The sequence below is a fragment of the Oncorhynchus nerka genome, linkage group LG17 (assembly GCF_034236695.1).
Source record: "Oncorhynchus nerka isolate Pitt River linkage group LG17, Oner_Uvic_2.0, whole genome shotgun sequence".
Classification (NCBI taxonomy): Eukaryota; Metazoa; Chordata; class Actinopteri; order Salmoniformes; family Salmonidae; genus Oncorhynchus; species Oncorhynchus nerka.
Window position 1 is genome coordinate 19,994,832 of NC_088412.1, and position 20,809 is coordinate 20,015,640.

Sequence of the window (20,809 nt, forward strand, 5' to 3'; positions counted from 1 at the left end):
TCAGTATTTCTCAACCTGTGAGAATAGGACTGATAGCACTGAGAGTAACCACACTGAGTAGCCAATATAATGTACATCAACCAATATCCCCAACAGTAAGCTCTGAAGCATGCCAATAACTAATAGGTATAGTCTCATGCACCTATATAGACCCTTTCCATTTCATTTGAGGTTCACAATTTTTGTAATACTGTTGAACACTGAGCTCGAATTCAGTTGAATTTAAGATGGAGGTTAAGTCTGCGTCCCACTCAATATGTTCTACTCCCATCATGTGGATGTGGATGGTATTACAATAAAACTAAATCAAAAGGTAGGTCACTGATTTGGTGAATCCATCCCAAATCCACTCACCATCACAAAGAGTGTTCCGCTGGCAAAATCGGCATAGTGTTCTATGGTGGACAGGACACTGAAGATAAGGCATACCAGGACCATGAGGAAACTGTGGAGGGAAGAAGCACATGTCAAACTTAGAATCACGTATACAGTTGAAGTCGGAGGTTTACATAGACCTTAGCCAAATACATTTAAACTCAGTTTTTCACAATTCCTGACATTTAATCCTAGTAAAAAGTCCCTGTCAGGTCAGTTAAGATCACCACTTTATTTTAAGAATGTGAAATGTCAGAATAATAGCAGAGAGAATGATTTATTTCCACTTGTATATTTTTCATCACATTCACAGTGGGTCAGAAGTTTACATACACTTAATTAGTATTTGGTAGCATTGCCTTTAAATTGTTTAACTTGGGTCAAACATTTCAGGCAGCCTTTTACAAGCTTCCCACAATAAGTTGGGTGAATTTTGGCCCATTCCTCCTGACAGAGCTGGTGTAACTGAGTCAGGTTTGTAGGCCTCCTTGCTCGCACACGCGTTTTCAGTTCTGCCCACACATTTCCTATAGGATTGAGGTCAGGGCTTTGTGATGGCCACTCCAATAACTTGACTTTGTTGTCCTTAAGCCATTTTGCCACAACTTTGGAAGTATGCTTGGGGTCATTGTTCATTTGGAAGACCCATTTGCGACCAAGCTTTAACTTCCTGACTGATGTCTTGAGATGTTGCTTCAATATATCCATATCATTTTCCTACCTCATGATGTCATCTATTTTGTGAAATGCATCAGTCCCTCCTGCAGCAAAGCACCCAAACAACATCATGCTGCCACCCCTGTGCTTCACTGTTGGGATAGTGTTCTTCGGCTTGCAAGCATCCCTCTTTTTCCTCCAAAAATAACGATGGTCATTATGGCCAAACATTTCTATTTTTGTTTCATCAGACCAGAGGACATTTCTCCAAAAAGTACGATCTTTGTCCCATGTGCAGTTGCAAACCGTAGTCTGGCTTTTTTATGGCTGTTTTGGAGCAGTGGCTTCTTCCTTGCTGAACGGCCTTTCAGGTTATGTCGATATAGGACTCGTTTTACTGTGGATATAGATACTTTTGTACCTGATTCCTCCAGCATCTTCACAAGGTCATTTGCTGTTGTTCTGGGATTGATTTGCACTTTTCTCACCAAAGTACGTTCATATTTAGGAGACAGAACGCTTCTCCTTCCTGAGCGGTATGACAGCTACGTGGTCCCATGGTGTTTATACTTGCGTACTATTGTTTGTACAGATGAACGTGGTACCTTCAGGCATTTGAAAATTGCTCCCAAGGATGAACCAGATCTGTAGAGGTCTACATTTTTTTCTGAGGTCTTGGCTGATTTCTTTTGATTTTCCCATGATGTCAAGCAAAGAGGCACTGAGTTTGATAGTAGGCCTTGAAATTCATCCACAGGTACACCTCCAATTGACTCAAATTATGTCAATTAGCCTATCAGAAGCTTCTAAAGCCATGGCATCATTTTCTGGAATTATCCAAGCTGTTTAAAGGCACAGTCAACTTAGTGTATGTAAACATCTGACTCACTGGACTTGTGATACGGTGAATTATAAGTGAAATAATCTGTCTGTAAACAATCGTTGGAAGAATTACTTGTGTCATGCACAAAGTAGATATCCTAACCGACTTGCCAAAACTATAGTTTGTTAGCAAGACATTTGTGGAGTGGTTGAAAAACAAGTTTTAATGACTCCAATATAAGTGTATGTAAACTTCCAACTTCAACAGTACATGTAATCAGGGTTGGGGAGTAAACAGATTATTTATTTTTTTAAACCGCAACTGTAATCCGTAACGTTACCAACAAAAATATTGTAATTGGATTACAGATACTTTTGAAAAACTAGATGATTACTTTGAGAATTATGTTTAAATTCAGAAAGGATGTTTGCGAGATTTTTATTTATTTGGCCCTTCTCTGCATTGAAAAAAGTCACAAGTTTAAGTTTGTTCCACCTGAGCGAGTCAGAGACCACTATGATGACACACCAAATGTGTTTGCTGGATGGAAGGAAAATAGCAGGAATAGGCTTTTGTAGGCTACAGTCCAAGCTATGTTTTCCAATGGTACGACTGCTGTCGGCATCCAAAGATTATCCAACTTGAATAAACACTTGGAGGTAAGGATGACAGCAGTGGTGTAGTCTACGGCGATACGGATATCACTTATTATTGATATCTACATAGCGCATTGATGTGAATCACACTGCATTCGCTCTCATTTAGCTATTTGCACATTAAGGATTGTGGTTATTGTAGATGTCTGTTCAGAAAACTAAATGTGTATTTGAACCCAATAGTTGAATTCAATGTCATTACTTCCACCAAAGTCAGTTCCTCTCCTTGTTCAGGTGGCGTTCGGCAGTCCACTTTTCATTTTCCATTTCTACTGTCTTTGTCTTATCACACCTGGCTTCACTCAACCAATTACTTGTTTATTATTTAACCCTCTGTTCCCCATGTTGTATTTGTGAGTGACTGTTATCTGTTACGTGGATATTTGTCAGGGGCTGCAGTTTTGTTTTAGACTGTGATTTGGGACTAGTATGTGTTATGTGCTGTCATTTGTTAACCGGTATTAAAGTGTGCCTGTTTATTATACTCTGCTCTCCTGCACTTGACTTCGCCTCCCATATACACACCTTACATTCAAGAAGTTTAAGCGGCCTATCAATCATTATTTTTGAAACCTGTGGACAGCCAGTGAAAAATGCGCTCTTGCAACAGCTGCATAGTGCGGATCCCAGCCTATTGAAAACAAATGGGGCTTTTATTGTTCAATTTAATTGATTTAAAAAATCCATAGGCCTAATGAACACATGCTCAAACCCGTTTGATAGACTTAAAGGGGCAATCTGTAGTTGCTACATCCATTTTTTGACTGATATATATAATTTATGTATATACATTACCAGTCAAAAGTTTGGGCACACCAACTCATTCAAGAGTTTTTCATTATTATTACTATTTTCTGCATTGTAGAACAACAGTTAAGACATCAAAACGATGAAATAACACATATGGAATCATGTAGTAATAAACCAAGTGTTAAACAAATATATATTTTATATTTGAAATTCTTCAAAGTAGCCACCCTTTGCCTTGATGACAACTTTGCACACTGTTGGCATTCTCTCAACCGGCTCATGAGGTAATCACCTGGAATGCAGGTGTGCCTTGATAAAAGTTCATTTGTGGAATTTCTTTCCTTCTTAATGCGTTCGAGCCAGCGGTGGTATACAGATATAGCCCTATTTGGTAAAAGACCAAGTCCATATTATGGCAAGAACAGCTAAAATAAGCAAAGAGAATCAGATTAGTTTAGAAAACCATTTCCTAAAAACCTTTATGGATGTTGCATTGCCTGGCCCAGTCACCTTTTTTCTATCCCTTTATCTCCCCAATTGGTAGTTACAGTCTTATCTCTTTGCTGCAACTCCCGTATGGCAGGAGAGGTGAAGGTTGGGGGCGTGCGTCCTCTGAAACACAACCCAACCAAGCCGCACTGCGTCTTGACACGATGCCCACTTAACCCAGAAGCCAGCCGCACCAATTTGTCGCCCGGCACGCCACAGGAGTCGCTAGTGCGCGATGGGACATCCCTGCCGGCCGGCTGCGACAGAGCCTGGACTCGAACCCAGAATCTCTAGTGGCACAGGTAGCACTATGATGCAGTGCCTTAGACCACCGCGCCACTCATTAGGCCCTACCCATCTATCTTAACAAGACTGAATAACACGCAAACACAACTCAAGATACTTGTTTAATTAACATCTCGCCTTCATAACTAACACCGGGGGACAGCTTTTCAAATAAAGCCTGAGCTCCAACATAGGGATAATAGGGATAATTATGAAAGGGGTTTCATTAGGAAATGACTAACTTTATTGTGCATGCAGGTTTGTTGGAGTATGAAAATAATCTAATTAAATATAGTTGAAACATAATCCCGTGACCTTAGAATTATAAGGTTCTATCTGCAAAAACCTATTCGGAGATAATTGGCTTTAAAGATCTAAACCCTCATCGGGTTTAATTGTGAGAGTAATGTAACTTTTTTAACTTAACATGATTTGGGGTATTAAGAGGTACTGTACTATATATAATGCATTCAGAAAGTATTCAGACCACTTAACTTTTTCTACATTTTGTTACATTACAGCCTTATTATAAAATTATTTAAATCCACCTCTGGCCTGCTCGCCTCCCTACCACTGAGGAAGTACAGTTCCCGCTCAGCCCAGTCAAAACTGTTCGCTGCTCTGGCCCCCCAATGGTGGAACAAACTCCCTCACGACGCCAGGACAGCGGAGTCAATCACCACCTTCCGGAGACACCTGAAACCCCACCTCTTTAAGGAATACCTAGGATAGGATAAAGTAATCCCTCTCACCCCCCCTCCCCCTGAAAAGATTTAGATGCACTACTGTTCCACTGGAGGTCATAAGGTGAATGCACCAATTTGTAAGTCGCTCTGGATAAGAGCGTCTGCTAAATGACTTAAATGTAAATGTAATGTAAATGTTTTTTTCCTCATCAATCTACACACAATACTACATAACGACAAAGCGAAAACAGGTTTTGGAAAATACAGAAATACCTTATTTACATCAGTATTCAGACCCTTTGCTATGAGACTCAAAATTTAGCTCAGGTGCATCCTGTTTCCGTTGATAATCCTTGAGATGTTTCTACAACTTGATTGGAGTCCACCTGTGGTGAATTCAATTGATTGGACATGATTTGGAAATGACCACACCTGTCCCACAGTTGACAGTGCATGTCAGAGCAAAAACAAAGCCATGAGGTCAAAGGAATTGTCCGTAGAGCTACGAGACAGGATTGTGTCAAGGCACAGATCTGGAGAAGGTTACCAAAAAATGGTAGAGTGGCCAGAGGGAAGCCACATGACAGCTCGCTTGGAGTTTGCCAAAAGGCACCTAAACGACTCTCAGACCATGAGAAACAAGATTCTCTGGTCTGATCATACCAAGATTAAACTCTTTGGCCTGAATCCCAAGCATCACGTCTGGAGGAAACCTGGCACCATTCCAATGGTGGCGCATGGTGGTGGCAGCATCATGCTGTGGGGAAGTTTTTCAGCGGCATGCACTGGGAGACTAGTCAGGATTGTGAGAAAGAAGAATGGAGCAAAGTACAGAGATGAAAACCTATTCCAGAGTGCTCAGGGCCTCAGACTGGGGAGAAGGTTCACCTTCTAACAGGACAATGACCCTAAGCACACAGCCAAGGCAATGCAGGAGTGGCTTTGGGACAAGTCTCTGAATGTCCTTGAGTGGCCCAGCCAGAACCTGGACTTGAACTCGATCTAACATCTCTGTAGAGACCTGAAAAAAATAGGTGCAGCGACGCTCCCCATTCAACCTGACAGAGCTTGAGAGGATCTGCAGAGAAGAATGGGAGAAAATCCACAAATACAGGTGTGCCATGCTTACCCAAAAAGACTCAAGGCTGTAATCGCCGCCAAAGATACTTCAACTATTACTGAGTAAAGGGTCTGACTGCTTATTTAAATGTAATATTTCAGTTTTTTATTTTTAATACATTTGCAAAACTGTATAAAAACCTGTTTTTGCTAAGTCATTATGGGGTATTGTGTGTAGATTGATGGGGGCGAGGGGGGGGGGGGGGGTGTAATCAATATTAGAATAAAGCTGAAATGTAACAAAATATGGAAGTCAAGGGGTCTGAATACTTTCCGATTGCACTGTAGGTAGATCAAGGCTATGTCGATAAATTATCTTTTGACAAAAATGCAGATAGAACCTTATATTTTCAAGTTCTCGATCAGAGAGAAGTGGGGGGACTAGAATACTGCTAAAGGCAATGCTAAATTCTCCAAGTGCTGAGTTGTAGCTAGCCATTGTAAATCCTATGAACTGAACAGAACATGGAAGTAGCATTGCAGTATTTAGGCTATGATGGATTTTCATCAAACATGTATGGTTTTATACATTTACTGATGTTGGGATTAATAAACACACTTATGGAGGAATCATGAAAAGAGAATAAAGCATTTCTGTAATCTGAAAATACCTGTCTTTCAATACCCTTGCCCTAGTTCAGTAATATTGTGAACAAAGTCATTGTTGTGGTTTCATCTCTTGGTGTCATTTTTGTATTTCCTAACATCTGGGGAGGAAGTGAAAAACTGAAATGAAATAGGATCCCTTTCTCTTGTCATAACACAGGATCATCTTAACTGGATTTATAAAAATACAAATATGATGTCATATGTCATTGTTAGTCAGGTTATACACAAGTGTACATTTTCTGCAAAAACACAATTCCCCTGAGAAAATGACATTATGCAGCAGTATGAAACATGGCGTATCCTTTCGATGTTGTTTCTAACTCTAATTCCCCCAAAATGATTTGTACTGTAGACTGCTGACATTTCCGGTTGTGTAGCAATACCTGCAAGAGTATCAATACAAAAACAACACAAATTAATAAAGAAATGTGTCTGATAGGCCAGTCAAAGCTCTTGGAAGAACAAAATGAAGGGAGCTACTAGCTACTGTAGTAAAGTGATAAATTGATGGGACTGAAGTACATGGAAGAGAAAACGCCCGACTCCTGACCTCAGCAATATCAATAACACTTACCCACTGGAGCCAAATATGTAGCTACTTCCAAACCTCTGAGTGACGTCTGGTAACAGCATAAATGCAGAGTACGATATTGAAGTACTACACAGAGTAAAACCAAACTTCAAGCCCGACATGTATCCAAAGTTCATACTCTCTAAAATCACTCATGCCTACAAAAACAGAAGACCATAAGACTTAAAAAAGCAAAAACAGAAAACAAATCCTCCTGACCAAAGGTCCCATGCCAAAACAATCACAATTACATAAGACAAACTGTCCTATTTTAATTCTCAAACTCTGAATAAAGCATATTTGGGTTCCAGAAAAGCACCGTAAAAACACTATGTATTATTATTTGTTTATCATTTATATCATTTTAAAGCTGGAATCCGTGATGTTAAAACTGACACATTACAACAACAAAGAAGCTACAGCAAACAACAAAACCAGTGTTTTTTTTCCATTCGGGAGTCATAGAACAGCAGAATATGTACTTTGTTTCTTTTTTTACTGGGTGGCGCGATGCTCCTCACCTCTGCGTTGTCAACAAAACAATGCCAATGACCGTGGGGCAGACAGTGGCGCTGTTTCCCCTACTGAGGATTCTACATACAGCACTTTGTGATTGTTATACAATGGGATTTGACTGTTTAATTGTCTTGCATTGAATGCATGTGAAGTGTCAGTCTTGCCCATCTGCCATCTCACTGCCAAAAATGGGGACCACAATGGAAAGAAGCTTCCGGACTGTATTGTGTTTTTATCTTCAATAATAGTTTTATGTATGTAATGTTGTCCAATTTGTAAGTCGCTCTGGATAAGAGCGTCTGCTAAATGACTTAAATGTAAATGTTGTCTCCGGCTGGAGCAGCCTACTACTTTTAATGATCTAATAAATGAAATCAATAGCAGCTAGACCGAGGAACTGTGTATTCCTCCGACAGTAATATCCTAAAGGACCTAAAGCCTCTCTGTGTGTATCCTGACGCCCCAGGAGGTTTTAGCGTGGGGACAAACCAGGTCACAACCAGGACAAAACCCCTGGGATCTGATTAAAACAAAACAGCTGGTGGTTGATCCAGCGTTATTACAATAACTTCATATCCCTCAGACCCACTACAGAGAGCGTGCAGTGGAGTCCCATCCCCCCCTACAATATGAACCATGACAAAAACAGTAATTTCTGTGTGCGTGTACAGTGGGGCAAAAAAGTATTTATTCAGCCACCAATTGTGCAAGTTCTCCCACTTAAAAAGATGAGAGAGGCCTGTAATTTTCATCATAGGTACACTTCAACTATGACAGACAAAATGAAAAAGGAAATCCAGAAAATCACATTGTAGGATTTTTAATGAATTTATTTGCAAATTATGGTGGAAAATAAGTATTTGGTCACCTACAAACAAGCAAGATTTCTGGCTCTCACAGACCTGTAACTTCTTATTTAAGAGGCTCCTCTGTCCTCCACTCGTTACCTGTATTAATGGCACCTGTTTGAACTTGTTATCAGTATAAAAGACACCTGTCCACAACCTCAAACAGTCATACTCCAAACTCCACTATGGCCAAGACCAAAGAGCTGTCAAAGGACACCAGAAACAAAATTGTAGACCTGCACCAGGCTGGGAAGACTGAATCTGCAATAGGTAAGCAGCTTGGTTTGAAGAAATCAACTGTGGGAGCAATTATTAGGAAATGGAAGACATACAAGACCACTGATAATCTCCCTCGATCTGGGGCTCCATGCAAGATCTCACCTCGTGGGGTCAAAATGATCACAAGAACGGTGAGCAAAAATCCCAGAACCACACGGGGGGACCTAGTGAATGACCTGCAGAGAGCTGGGACCAAAGTAACAAAGCCTACCATCAGTAACACACTACGCCGCCAGGGACTCAAATCCTGCAGTGCCAGACGTGTCCCCCTGCTTAAGCCAGTACATGTCCAGGCCCGTCTGAAGTTTGCTAGAGAGCATTTGGATGATCCAGAAGAAGATTGGGAGAATGTCATATGGTCAGATGAAACCAAAATATAACTTTTTGGTAAAAACTCAACTGGTCGTGTTTGGAGGACAAAGAATGCTGAGTTGCATCCAAAGAACACCATACCTACTGTGAAGCATGGGGGTGGAAACATCATGCTTTGGGGCTGTTTTTCTGCAAATGGACCAGGACGACTGATCCGTGTAAAGGAAAGAATGAATGGGGCCATGTATCGTGAGATTTTGAGTGAAAACCTCCTTCCATCAGCAAGGGCATTGAAGATGAAATGTGGCTGGGTCTTTCAGCATGACAATGCTCCCAAACACACTGCCCGGGCAATGAAGGAGTGGCTTCGTAAGAAGCATTTCAAGGTCCTGGAGTGGCCTAGCCAGTCTCTAGATCTCAACACCATAGAAAATCTTTGGAGGGAGTTGAAAGTCCGTGTTGCCCAGCAACAGCCCCAAAATATCACTGCTCTAGAGGAGATCTGCATGGAGGAATGGGCCAAAATACCAACAACAGTGTGTGAAAACCTTGTGAAGACTTACAGAAAACGTTTGACCTCTGTCATTGCCAACAAAGGGTATATAACAAAGTATTGAGATAAACTTTTGTTATTGACCAAATACTGATTTTCCACCATAATTTGCAAATAAATTCATTAAAAATCCTACAATGTGGTTTTCTGGATTTTTTTCTTCTCATTTTGTCTGTCATAGTTGAAGTGTACCTATGATGAAAATTACAGGCCTTTCTCATCTTTTTAAGTGGGAGAACATGCACAATTGGTGGCTGACTAAATACTTTTTTGCCCCACTGTATGTGTTTCACAGAAGAGGAGTAATTCCTGTGGAGTAGCGATGCCTGTGCTGTGTGTATGGTGGTATACCGAATAAATAGGGCTGTGACGTAATTGGAAAAACCATGTTAGTGATGGTTATGGATGAAGATCATCATGAAAATAAAATAAACATAAATTTTAGGATTACATTTTTGTTTTATTAACTTTATTTTCCTGTAGATAAACTTCACCTAGTAGCGTGTTTACTAATGATTACAGTGGCAAGAAAAAGTATGTGAACCCTTTGGAATTACCTGGATTTCTGCATAAACTGGTCATAAAATGTGATTTTATCTTCATCTAAGAAAAAACAATAGACAAAGACAGTCGTCTTAAACTAATAACACACAAACAATTACACGTTTTCATGTCTTTACTGAACACATGTGTAAACATCCACAGTGCAAAATTACCTTGGGAATTCATTTTTCCGATGACAGCAAGCTGTCCAGTCCCTAAGACAGCCCCAAACCATGATGCTCCCTCCACCATACTTTACAGTTGGGATGATGTTTTGATGTTGGTGTGCTGTGCCTTTTTTTCCTCCACACATAGTGTTGAGTGGGCCTTCCAAACGACTCAATTTAAGTTTAATCTGTCCACAGAATATTTGGAACATAAAGGTGCTCTTTAGCGAACTTCAGATGTGCAGCAATGTTGTTTTTGGACAGCAGTAGTTTCTTCTGTGGTGTCCTCCCATGAACACCATTTTTGTTTAGTGTTGTACATATTGTAGACTCGTCAACAGAGATGTTTGCATGTTCCAGATTAAATAGTACCCGTAAAACACCAGTCTCAACGTCAACAGTGAAGAGGTGACTCCGTGATGCTGGCCTTCTAGGCAGAGTTGCAAAGAAAAAGCCATATCTCAGACTGGCCAATAAAAAGAAAAGATTAAGATGGGCAAAAGAACACAGGCACTGGACAGAGGAACTCTGACTAGAAGGCCAGCATCCCGGAGTCGCCTCTTCATTGTTGACGTTGAGACTGGTGTTTTGCGGGTACTATTTAATGAAGCTGCCAGTTGAGGACTTGTGAGGCGTCTGATTCTCAAACTAGATACTCTAATGTACTTGTCCTCTTGCTCAGTTGTGCACCGGGGCCTACCACTCCTCTTTCTATTCTGGTTAGGGCCAGTTTGCGCTGTTCTGTGAAGGGAGTAGTACACAGCGTTGTAAGAGATCTTCATTTTCTTGCCAATTTCTCACATGGAATAGCCTTCATTTCTGAGAACAAGAATAGACTGACGAGTTTCAGAACAAAGTTATTTGTTTCTGGCAATTTTGAGCCTGTAATCGAACCCACAAATGCTGATGCTCCAGATACTCAACTAGTCTAAAGAAGAACAGTTTTATTAACTGTTTTCAGCTATGCTAACATAATTTCAAAAGGGTTGTCTAATGATCAATTAGCCTTTTAAAGTTATAAACCTGGATTAGCTAACACAACGTGCCATTGGAACACGGGATTGATGGTTGCTGACAATGGGCCTCTGTAAGCCTATGTAGATATTCCATAAAAAATCTGCCGTTTCCAGCTACAATAGTCATTTACAACATTAACAATGTCTACACTGTATTTATGATAAATTTGATGTTATTTTTATGGACGAAAAATGAGTTTTCTTTTAAAAAACAAATACATTTCTAAGTGACCCCAAACTTTTGAACGCAATTTCTATACTACAATGCAATTGTGAGCATACAAGTCATTCTAAATTATACTACAACATCAGTCTAACTGAATATGGATGTTGTGTTGGTTGAATGTTCCAGAATGTTCTTCAGCTGGTGAACCTCTTCTTGTGTTGGGTAATGGCAGTTAGAAACACAGACATTTTGATATTTCTCACATCAATTGTATACACACCCACGGGGCAGTGCTCAACGTCTTGAAATACACATTGAATTCTGGATATTGTGGTTTGCTTACAACCAGGAAATGTATCTGGCCCGTTTCTACTAGTGAGATGCAGAAACGCTCGTATTTAAATTTAGCAGAAGCTCTTATCCAGAATGACATACAGTTAGTGCATTTATCTTAAGAAACTAGGTGGGCCAACCACATCTCACAGTCATAGTGGGCTCCCAAGTGGCGCAGCGGTCTAAGGCATTGCATCTTAGTGCTAGAGGCGTCACTACAGACCCTGGTTTGACAACCGGCTGTGATTGGGATTCCCATAGGGCGACGCACAATTGGCCTAGCGTCGTCCGGGTTAGGGTTGGGCCAGAGTAGGCCGTTATTGTAAAATAAGAATTTGTTCATACAGTGAGGGGGAAAGTATTTGATCCCCTGCTGATTTTGTACGTTTGCCCACTGACAAAGAAATGATCCGTCTATAATTTTAATGGTAGGTTTATTTGAACAGTGAGAGACAGAATAGCAACAACAAAAATCGAGAAAAACGCATGTCAATAATGTTATAAATTGATTTACATTTTAATGAGGGAACTAAGTATTTGACCCCCTCTCAATCAGAAAGATTTCTGGCCCCCAGGTGTCTTTCATACAGGTAACGAGCTGAGATTAGGAGCACACTCTTAAAGGGAGTGCTCCTAATCTCAGTTTGTTACCTGTATAAAAGACACCTGTCCACAGGTTAGTTTCCAAACTCTCCACCATGGCCAAGACCAAAGAGCTCCCCAAGGATGTCAGGGACAAGAGTGTAGATCTACACAAGGCTGGAATGGGCTACAAGACATTCGCCAAGCAGCTTGGTGAGAAGGTGACAACAGTTGGTGTGATTATTCGCAAATGGAAGAAACACAAAAGAACTGTCAATCTCCCTTGGCTTGGGGCTCCATGCAAGATCTCACCTCGTGGAGTTGCAATGATCATGAGAACGGTGAGGAATCAGCCCAGAACTACACGGGGGGATCTTGTCAATGATCTTAAGGCAGCTGGGACCATAGTCACCAAGAAAACAATTGGTGACACACTGCGCCGTGAAGGACTGAAATCCTGCAGCGCCCGCAAGGTCCCCCTGCTCAAGAAAGCACATATACGGGCGGCAGGGTAGCCTAGTGGTTAGAGTGTTGGACTAGTAACCGGAAGGTTGCAAGTTCAAATCCCCGAGATGACAAGGTACAAATCTGTCGTTCTGCCCCTGAACAGGCAGTTAACCCACTGTTCCTAGGCTGTTATTGAAAATAAGAATTTGTTCTTAACTGACTTGCCTAGTTAAATAAAGGTTACAAAAATATAAAGTACATTTTACCTCAAAAAAGTAGCTATCAGAAAAGTCAGAACTAGTAAGGGGGTGTTAGTTCACAAAAGCTGTGGGATTATTTAAGATACTCTTTGAAGATGTTTCAGGGTTTCAGATGTTTTCGGATGACGGGCAAGGGACTCTGCTGTCCTAGCTTCTGAGTGAAGCTGGTTCCACCAATCGGGTGCCAGGACAGAGAAGAGCTTGGACTGGGCTGAGCAGGAGGACCAAGGGACCAGAGGTGGCAGAACGGAGTGCTCGTGTTCGGGTGTAGGGTTTGAGCATAGCTTGGTTGGAGGGGCAGTTCCTCTTGCTGCTCCGTAGGCAAGTACCATGGTCTTGTAGTGAATGCGAGATTTGACTGGAAGCCAGTGGAGTGTGCGGAGGTGCTCGGTGACATGGGAGAACTTGGGAAGGTTGAACACTCGGTGGGTATTTGCGTGAAGTGAGGGAATTCAACATTTTTATGACATGGACATATATGGACGTACATAGTTAAATAGAGGGGTGACGTTTCCCTTAAAACATCTCATCTTTCCAACTGTCCTTTGATGTTGGACCAGCTGATCTGCTAGTTGCACAGGGATGTAAAGTGCTATAGGCTCAAACTAAAAATAGTTTGATGCGTGGACATTATTTTTACAATGCATGTTTTCATTGCTTGCGAGTAAATAAATAAATTGGTTTTCTTTTAAAAAAGGTTGAATGTGTCTGATTATATATGAATTATTCAACAGCAGTCGACAAGGTTGTTCTGGCTCTGAGGCCTATAATGCGATAATGTTGTGTCCAATAGACAATGCGTTAGTCTTCTCCAAACTGGCATGGTATAATTTGATACAGAATATTTTTTTAATTTATAGACTAATCAACCTTTCTTTTGCTGATCAGGCCCGATTCTGGCTGATATGCCCCCCTAGGTGCGGCAAAAAAAATTGCCACGCTCCTATCCCCACACAGTACAATAGTAGCCTAGGCTATCTTCATACAAAAGAATAGCTGTTCCCTTCATACTTTCCTTGTCAATTCATTATCTTATAGAATACTTCCAAAAATCCGAAAGTTTTTTAATGTGTTTTATGGAAAGGATAAATATTGCTTGTGTCTGACATACACTGATGGCTTTGATTGACAGGTGCTTTTATAGGAGTGTGCGTGTGTCCACTTGACTTATTCCACATTTTGCTGTGTTACAGCCTCAATTAAAAACTGATTTAATTTTAAATTGTCTCACCCATCTACACATTATACTGGATAATGACAAAGTGAAAACATGTTTTAAGACATTTTTGCACATTTATTTAAAATTAAATACAGAAATATCTCATTTGCGTAAGTATTCTCAAAACGAAGTAAATACTTTGTAGAAGCACTTTTGGCAGCGATTACAACTGTGATTCTTTCTGGGTAAGTCTTTAAAGAGCTTTCCACAGCTGGATTGTGCAACATTTTCCCAGTAATCTTTTCAAAATTCTTCGAGCTCTGTCAAATAGTTGTTGATCATTGCTTAGACAACCATTTTCAGGTCTTGCCATACATTTTCAAATCTGTAACTTGGCCACTCATGAACATTCACTGTCTTCTTGGTAAGTAACTCCAGTGTAGATTTGGCCTTGTGTTTTAGGTTATTGTCCTGCTGAAAGGTGAATTAATCTCCCAGTGTCTGGTGGAAAGCAGACTGAACCAGGTTTTCCTCTAGGATTTTGCCTGTGCTTAACTCCATTCCGTTTATTTTATATCCTGAAAAACTCTCCAGCCCTTAGCGATTACAAGAATACCCATAACATGATGCAGCCACCACTATGCTTGAAAATACGGAGAGTTGTACTCAGTAATGTGTTCTATTGGATTTGCCCCAAACATAACATTTTGTATTCAGGACAAAATGTTAATTGCTTTGCCACTTTTTTTGCAATATTCCTTTACTGCCTTGTTGCAAACAGGATGCCTGTTTTGTAATGTTTTTATTCTGTACAGGCTTCTTTTCACTCTGTCAATTAGGTTAGTATTGTGGAGTAACTACAATGTTGTTGATCCATCCTCAGTTTTCTTTTTTAAAATCACCATTGCCCTCTAAGCGGTTTCCTTCCTCTCTGGCAACTACGTTAAGAAGGACACCTGTATTTTTGGAGTGACTGGGTGTATTGGAAAACCATCCAAACTTGAATGAATAACTTCACCATGCTCAAAGGGATATTCAATATCTGCTTATTTTCTTTTATCCATCTACTGTACCAATAGGTGCCTTTCTTTGCAAGGCTTTGGAAATCTCTGTTTGAAATTCACTGCTTGACTAAGGGACCTTACAGATAATTGTATGTCTGGGTTACAGACATGAGGTAGTCATAAAAAACATGTTAAACTATTATTGCACACAGAGTGAGTCCATGCAACTTATTATGTGACTTGTTAAGTTCATTTTTACTACTGGGCTTGCCATAACAAAGAGGTTCAATACTTATTGACTCAAGACGTTTCAGCTTTTCATTTTGTATTCATTTGTAAACATTTCAAAAAAGATAATTCCACTTCGACATTATGGGGTATTGTGTGTAGGCCAGGTATAGAAACATCTAAATGGAATCCATTTTAAATGCAGGCTGTAACACAACCATATGTAGAAAAAGTAGTGCTAGACGATTATTTATTTTTGAGGTCGGTTCGTTTAAAAAAAATAACGGTTTTCAATTTCAATTATTTAAAAAAAACATTAAATGCACTATGCAACACAGAATAAAACAATTGATAAAGGTCCCGTGATGGTAGTGGCTGCCCATTACTGCTTATCACTTATTAACCATAATTTATTCACATTACTTTACTTTAATAAAATATTGCAGTTGTTGTGCAGCCTATATCACATTTGTTTTATTTGATTAGTTTATTATTTCATTCCAAGTCGTCATCTCTATAGGGCTGCTGCCTATGCTGTCTGACAAAATCACTATTTTGTATTCCTTCCAGCCAACCTCATAGGTAAAAAACAATAATCAGCTGTGTGTGGTTGTATCAGCTGTTTGTGGTTGTATCTGCTGTGTATGGTGGAATATTAACAGAATATAAAATCAGTAAAGCTGTCTGACTTTAGTCAGTAAACTGCATTCAGTGGTGTAAAGTACTTAAGTAAAAATATTTTTAAAATACTACTTAAGTCGTTTGTTGCAGTATCTGTACTTTACTATTTATATTTTTGACTACTTCACTTTTACTTCACTACATTCCTAATGAAAATAATGTACTTTTTACTCCATTCATTTTCCCTGACACCCAAAAGTACTCGTTACATTTTGAATGCTTAGCAGGACAGGAAAATGGCCCAATTCACACACTTATCAAGAGAACATCCCTGGGCATCCCCTGCCTCTGATCTGGCAGACTCATTAAACACAAATGTTTCATTTGTAAAGGATGTTTGCGTGTTGTAGTGTGCCCCTGGCTATCTGTAAATTAAAAATAAAATAGAAAATTGTGCTGTCAGGTTTGCTTAATATAAGCAATTTGAAATTATTTATACTTTGACTTCTGATTCTTAAGTATATTTTTGCAATTACATTTGATGCCTAAGTATATTTACTTTTACATGAGTCATTTTCTATTAAGGTGTCTTTACTTTTACTCAAGTATGACAATTGGGAATTTTTTTACCACTGATTGCATTTCCCCATTGGGGGCTACGTCAGTCCACTGCCATTGAGGAAAGTGAGAGGCTTGGCAAGCCACGGATCAAAGGAGCCTGTTTTCTGAGGGGCTGAGGGAGGCTGAGGTAACACATGTCTTATCCCCTGTGTTAGATAATGTTATATAAAAGACTCAAATCTACTGGGTACTGCACAAGACATGTTCGTCAGAGATCCAGGGTGTCTGTTCTCTGGTGAGCCTGCAGCACCTGCTGACAGCACTGCATAAGACTCTTTATTTAACTAGGCAAGTCAGTTAAGAGCAAATTCTTATTTACAATGACGGCCTACCCCGGCCAAACCCGAACGACTCTGGGACAATTGTGCTCCACTCTATGGAACACCCAATCACGGTCGGATGTGATTCAGCCTGGATTCAGACCAGGGACTGTAGTGACGCCTCTTGCACTGAGACGCAGTGCCTTAGACTGCTGTGCCACTCGCGACACACCGATCCTGTAGAGGTTTTAACCTCAAGTTCAACACCCCCTGTTTAAGTCAATAAACAGTAGAAGCGGTATTGTCCAACCTCTTGAATGATAGGGCAACAATTAGGATCCCGCCTAAATAGACATACCCAAACGTAATTATTTTTCATGAGATGGCCATCAACAATAATTGGTAAAGTTGCCTAGTTTTAGAAAAGGTCTGGAACTCAACTTTCTGAGAAAAATAGTTCTAAATTGCTAAGGTGTACACACTTTTGAGGACACAAGCTCAAGTACATAGTACAAATATTAACAAAATATGAAAAATCATACATTATTTTTTACTATTCAACAAATGTGAGGAAATAGGAATTTAAATGACTGAAACGCTCTCTAAATATATTAACAATCAAATGATAAAATACTTACAATAAGATTTCACCTTTGTCATAAATGTAAAACAAATATGATCATACTTAGGGACAGTACAATATTGGCACTATTTCATATAACTGACGACAACATCCACTGAGAAACTCAGAGACCCCATTCAAATGTGTGCAGACTCGTTACAACTTCAGCTTTAAGCACAAAGTGATTTAGTCCATCTGTGACCAAGAGAAATGGATCTTGTTTCAATTCTATTAAATTATTTAGTATTTTTTCATGTCAAGACTGTTTCATATGCGCTATTGCAAGCGCAGCTGTGAGTGTCACAGGCACAGGAAATGGTTCCTTTGTCTGGATAGGCCAGAAAATGTGACACGTCACTCCCTATGCAAATGTGGAGGGGGGTTCAAATAGAAAATGTGTGGCTTTCAAACGTTGCAGAAAATGTAAATGATAATATTATTCATAAAGATATATTTAGGAATTAGTGTTTTTTAGGGCAGTGGTTCCTAAACTTTTTTGAACCATGACACACCTTGATATAGAAAATTCTGCGGCACACCTAAAATGTCCTTATTAATTTATTTAGTGGTAATGACCTCCATCTCATCTGAACCATACTGCAAATTATCTATTTTCTGTGACAAACTAATAGATCAAATAGTGTTTATTTGAACTATTTTAATAGTTTGCATAGTTCCTTACTCATGGTGATTAATTTGTGTGTACCCCTTTAAGAGCATCACACAATCCACACCAGAAAGAAAAAAATGTTGCTCTGGTAAAATATGTCTTCAGTGTTGAACAGTTTGAGCTGGAGACGAGAGGATTTCTGCATTGTAAAAGGTGCAACCACGGACACAAGGCCATGCTCTGTTTTCTATCTATGGCAGAGACTGTATATAGCTAAACTTAGTCAGATTCTCACAGGTGAAGTAAAATTATACAACTGACTTTGCTCTTGATACGCCCCCCTCAGATGATTCAAATGTAACATCCTGAGCACAACAGACTTGAAACAATAATACAGATGTAATCATGTGCAGTAAAATGTATTATCTGAGCGGCAGTGGTGCTCCCAAGTCAAAATAACATGTACATTCCACAGGTCACATTTGTGAGATACATTTTTTTAAATCAAGAGTAGCAAAAAATGTATGGCACACCTGAGAGTTCCTCAAGGCACACCGGTTGAAAACCACTGATCTAGAGAAGCTGTCTACCCACTGGGCACAGACGTCAATTCAACATATATTCCACGTTGGTTCAATGTAATTTCATTGAAATGACGTGGAAACAATGTTGATTCAACCAGTGTGTGCCAAGTGAGTAGCCCTTTAGCTGCCTACATGTATGTTAAAGTGACCAGCAAAGGATGAAAATGTACTGTAGATACTCACACCAAGAAGTGGTAGAGGAAGCATCTCAATCCAGCGGGTCTCTCTAGGAAGTTGTAGACATCCCCCTGCATGCTAGTCTTGGTGACGTAGGGGCTCTGGGAGTGTATGGTGGAGCGCAGCCGGCTGGCTGGAGGGAGAGGAGGGTTAGGGCAGTAGGCAGGGGGCCGGCCGTCGATCTGCAGCGGTGGGTCCTTTGTGTCCGTCTGCGGGCTGCAGGGAGTGTCTGACCCATTATTCACTGCTGTGGGCTCCAGTTTCAGTGAAACAGGAGAGTAGCGTGTACTGTCAGCAGTAGCAGCGGCAGCCTCATCCAGGGCCAGGGACCTGTCACTGTCCATGGTGCCCAAGCCTTGGCTCCTCCTACCCATGGGGCTCGGTCCCGGGTTGGTAAGGCTGGTGGTGCCATGACCCTTTGGCCCGAAGGTCTTGGATCCTCCACCACCACTACCACCGTAGTCTCTGTGCGCACGGTTCAGCAGCTGAAAGGGACATCCTCGCTTCTCGCTCATACTGCCAAAGAGAACAGTCCGGTTCAAAGGAGCAGGAGGCTGGGTTAAAGGTCAAACAGGTCCAGGTGGGAGGAGATAAACAGCTAATGACAAGGCACGTCCACCCCAGAGACTAAAGAACTCTTTGTTAGGCGACAGAATTGCAGAGGAGAAGAGGAGATCAGATAGGTTAGATCTAATGGGCAGGGTGATCACAGTGACAGTTGAACCTTGTAACACAGTACCAGTCACCAACCCGCTGAGATGGTTGGCACTTTGCAGGCTTTGGTTCTGACCAAGCCCGACACTTAAACCCTAAACAGCAACTAATGAAATAATAATTAAGACCTTGATTGGATGAAATAGGGTATTAGTGCTGCACTGAAGCAAAAGTTGACAGCCACAACATGTAGCTCTCCAGGAACAGCCTTTCAGCCTCCGACCACAAGGACTTGTTTCCATAATCTGTTCACCACTTTTAAGACCCAGGTCAGTCTCCTTAAGGAAATACTGAACAAAAATATAACCGCAACATGTAAAGTCTTGAGCTGAAATAAAAGATCCCAGAAATAGAAATAATAATGCGGTGAATAATGGACAAAAAGGTTATTTCTCTCAAATCTTGTGCACAAATTTGTTTACATCCCTGTTAGTGAGCATTTCTCCTTTGCCAAGATAATCTAGCCACCTGACAGGTGTGGCATATCAAGAAGCTGATTAAACAGCATGATCATTACACAGGTGCACCTTGTTGCTAGAGAATTGAATGTTAATTTCTCTACCGTAATCCGCCTCCAACGTCATTTTAGAGAATTTGTCAGCACGTTCAACCGGCCTCAAAACACAGACCACGTGTAACCACGCCAGCCCAGGACCTCCACATCTGGCTTCTTCACCTGTGGAATCATCTGAGACCAGCCACCCGGACAGCTGATGAAACTGTGGGTTTGTACAACCAGGAATTTCTGCACAAACTGTCAGAAACAGTCTCAGGGAAGCTCATTTGCATGCTCGTTGTCCTCACCAAGGTCTTAACCTAAATGCAGTTTGGCGTCGTAACCGAGAAGTGTGCTCTTCACGGATGAATCCCAATTTCAACTGTACCGGGAAGATGGCAGACAGCGTGTATGGCGTTGTGTGGGCGAGCGGTTTGCTGATGTCAACGTTGTGAACAGTGTGCCCCATGGTGGTGGTGGGGTTATGGTATGTGCAGGCATAAGCTACGGACAACGAACACAATTGCATTTTATTGACTTCATGTTTGAGCTTGATAATGCACAGCCCCATGTCACAAGGATCTGTACATAAGTTTGGGATGCTCTTGATCGATGTGTATGACAGTATGTTCCAGTTCCCGACAATATCCAGCAACTTCGCACAGCCATTG

General features: G+C 40.7%; 1 protein-coding gene across 1 annotated transcript; it reads right to left on the reverse strand.

Moving 5' to 3' along the window:
* Window positions 1–19,658, reverse strand: LOC135561336 (potassium voltage-gated channel subfamily KQT member 1-like). Its single transcript, XM_065002783.1, has 3 exons — window positions 18,935–19,658; window positions 355–445; window positions 1–15 (listed from the first exon to the last, which is right to left on the reverse strand). Exons 1-3 carry the CDS (start codon window positions 19,441–19,443, stop codon window positions 1–3), a joined length of 615 nt encoding a protein of 204 aa, XP_064858855.1. The 5' UTR covers window positions 19,444–19,658.
* Between the last annotated feature and the right edge of the window lie 1,151 nt (window positions 19,659–20,809).

Coding starts and splice junctions, on each gene's coding strand:
- LOC135561336 (XM_065002783.1), bottom strand. CDS start 19,443: ATGAGCGAGAAGCGAGGATGTCCCTTTCAGCTGCTGAACCGTGCGCAC. Junction 446..18,934: donor TTCCTCTACCACTTCTTGGT/GTGAGTATCTAC, acceptor TTCCCTCCACAG/TTTCCTCATGGTCCTGGTAT.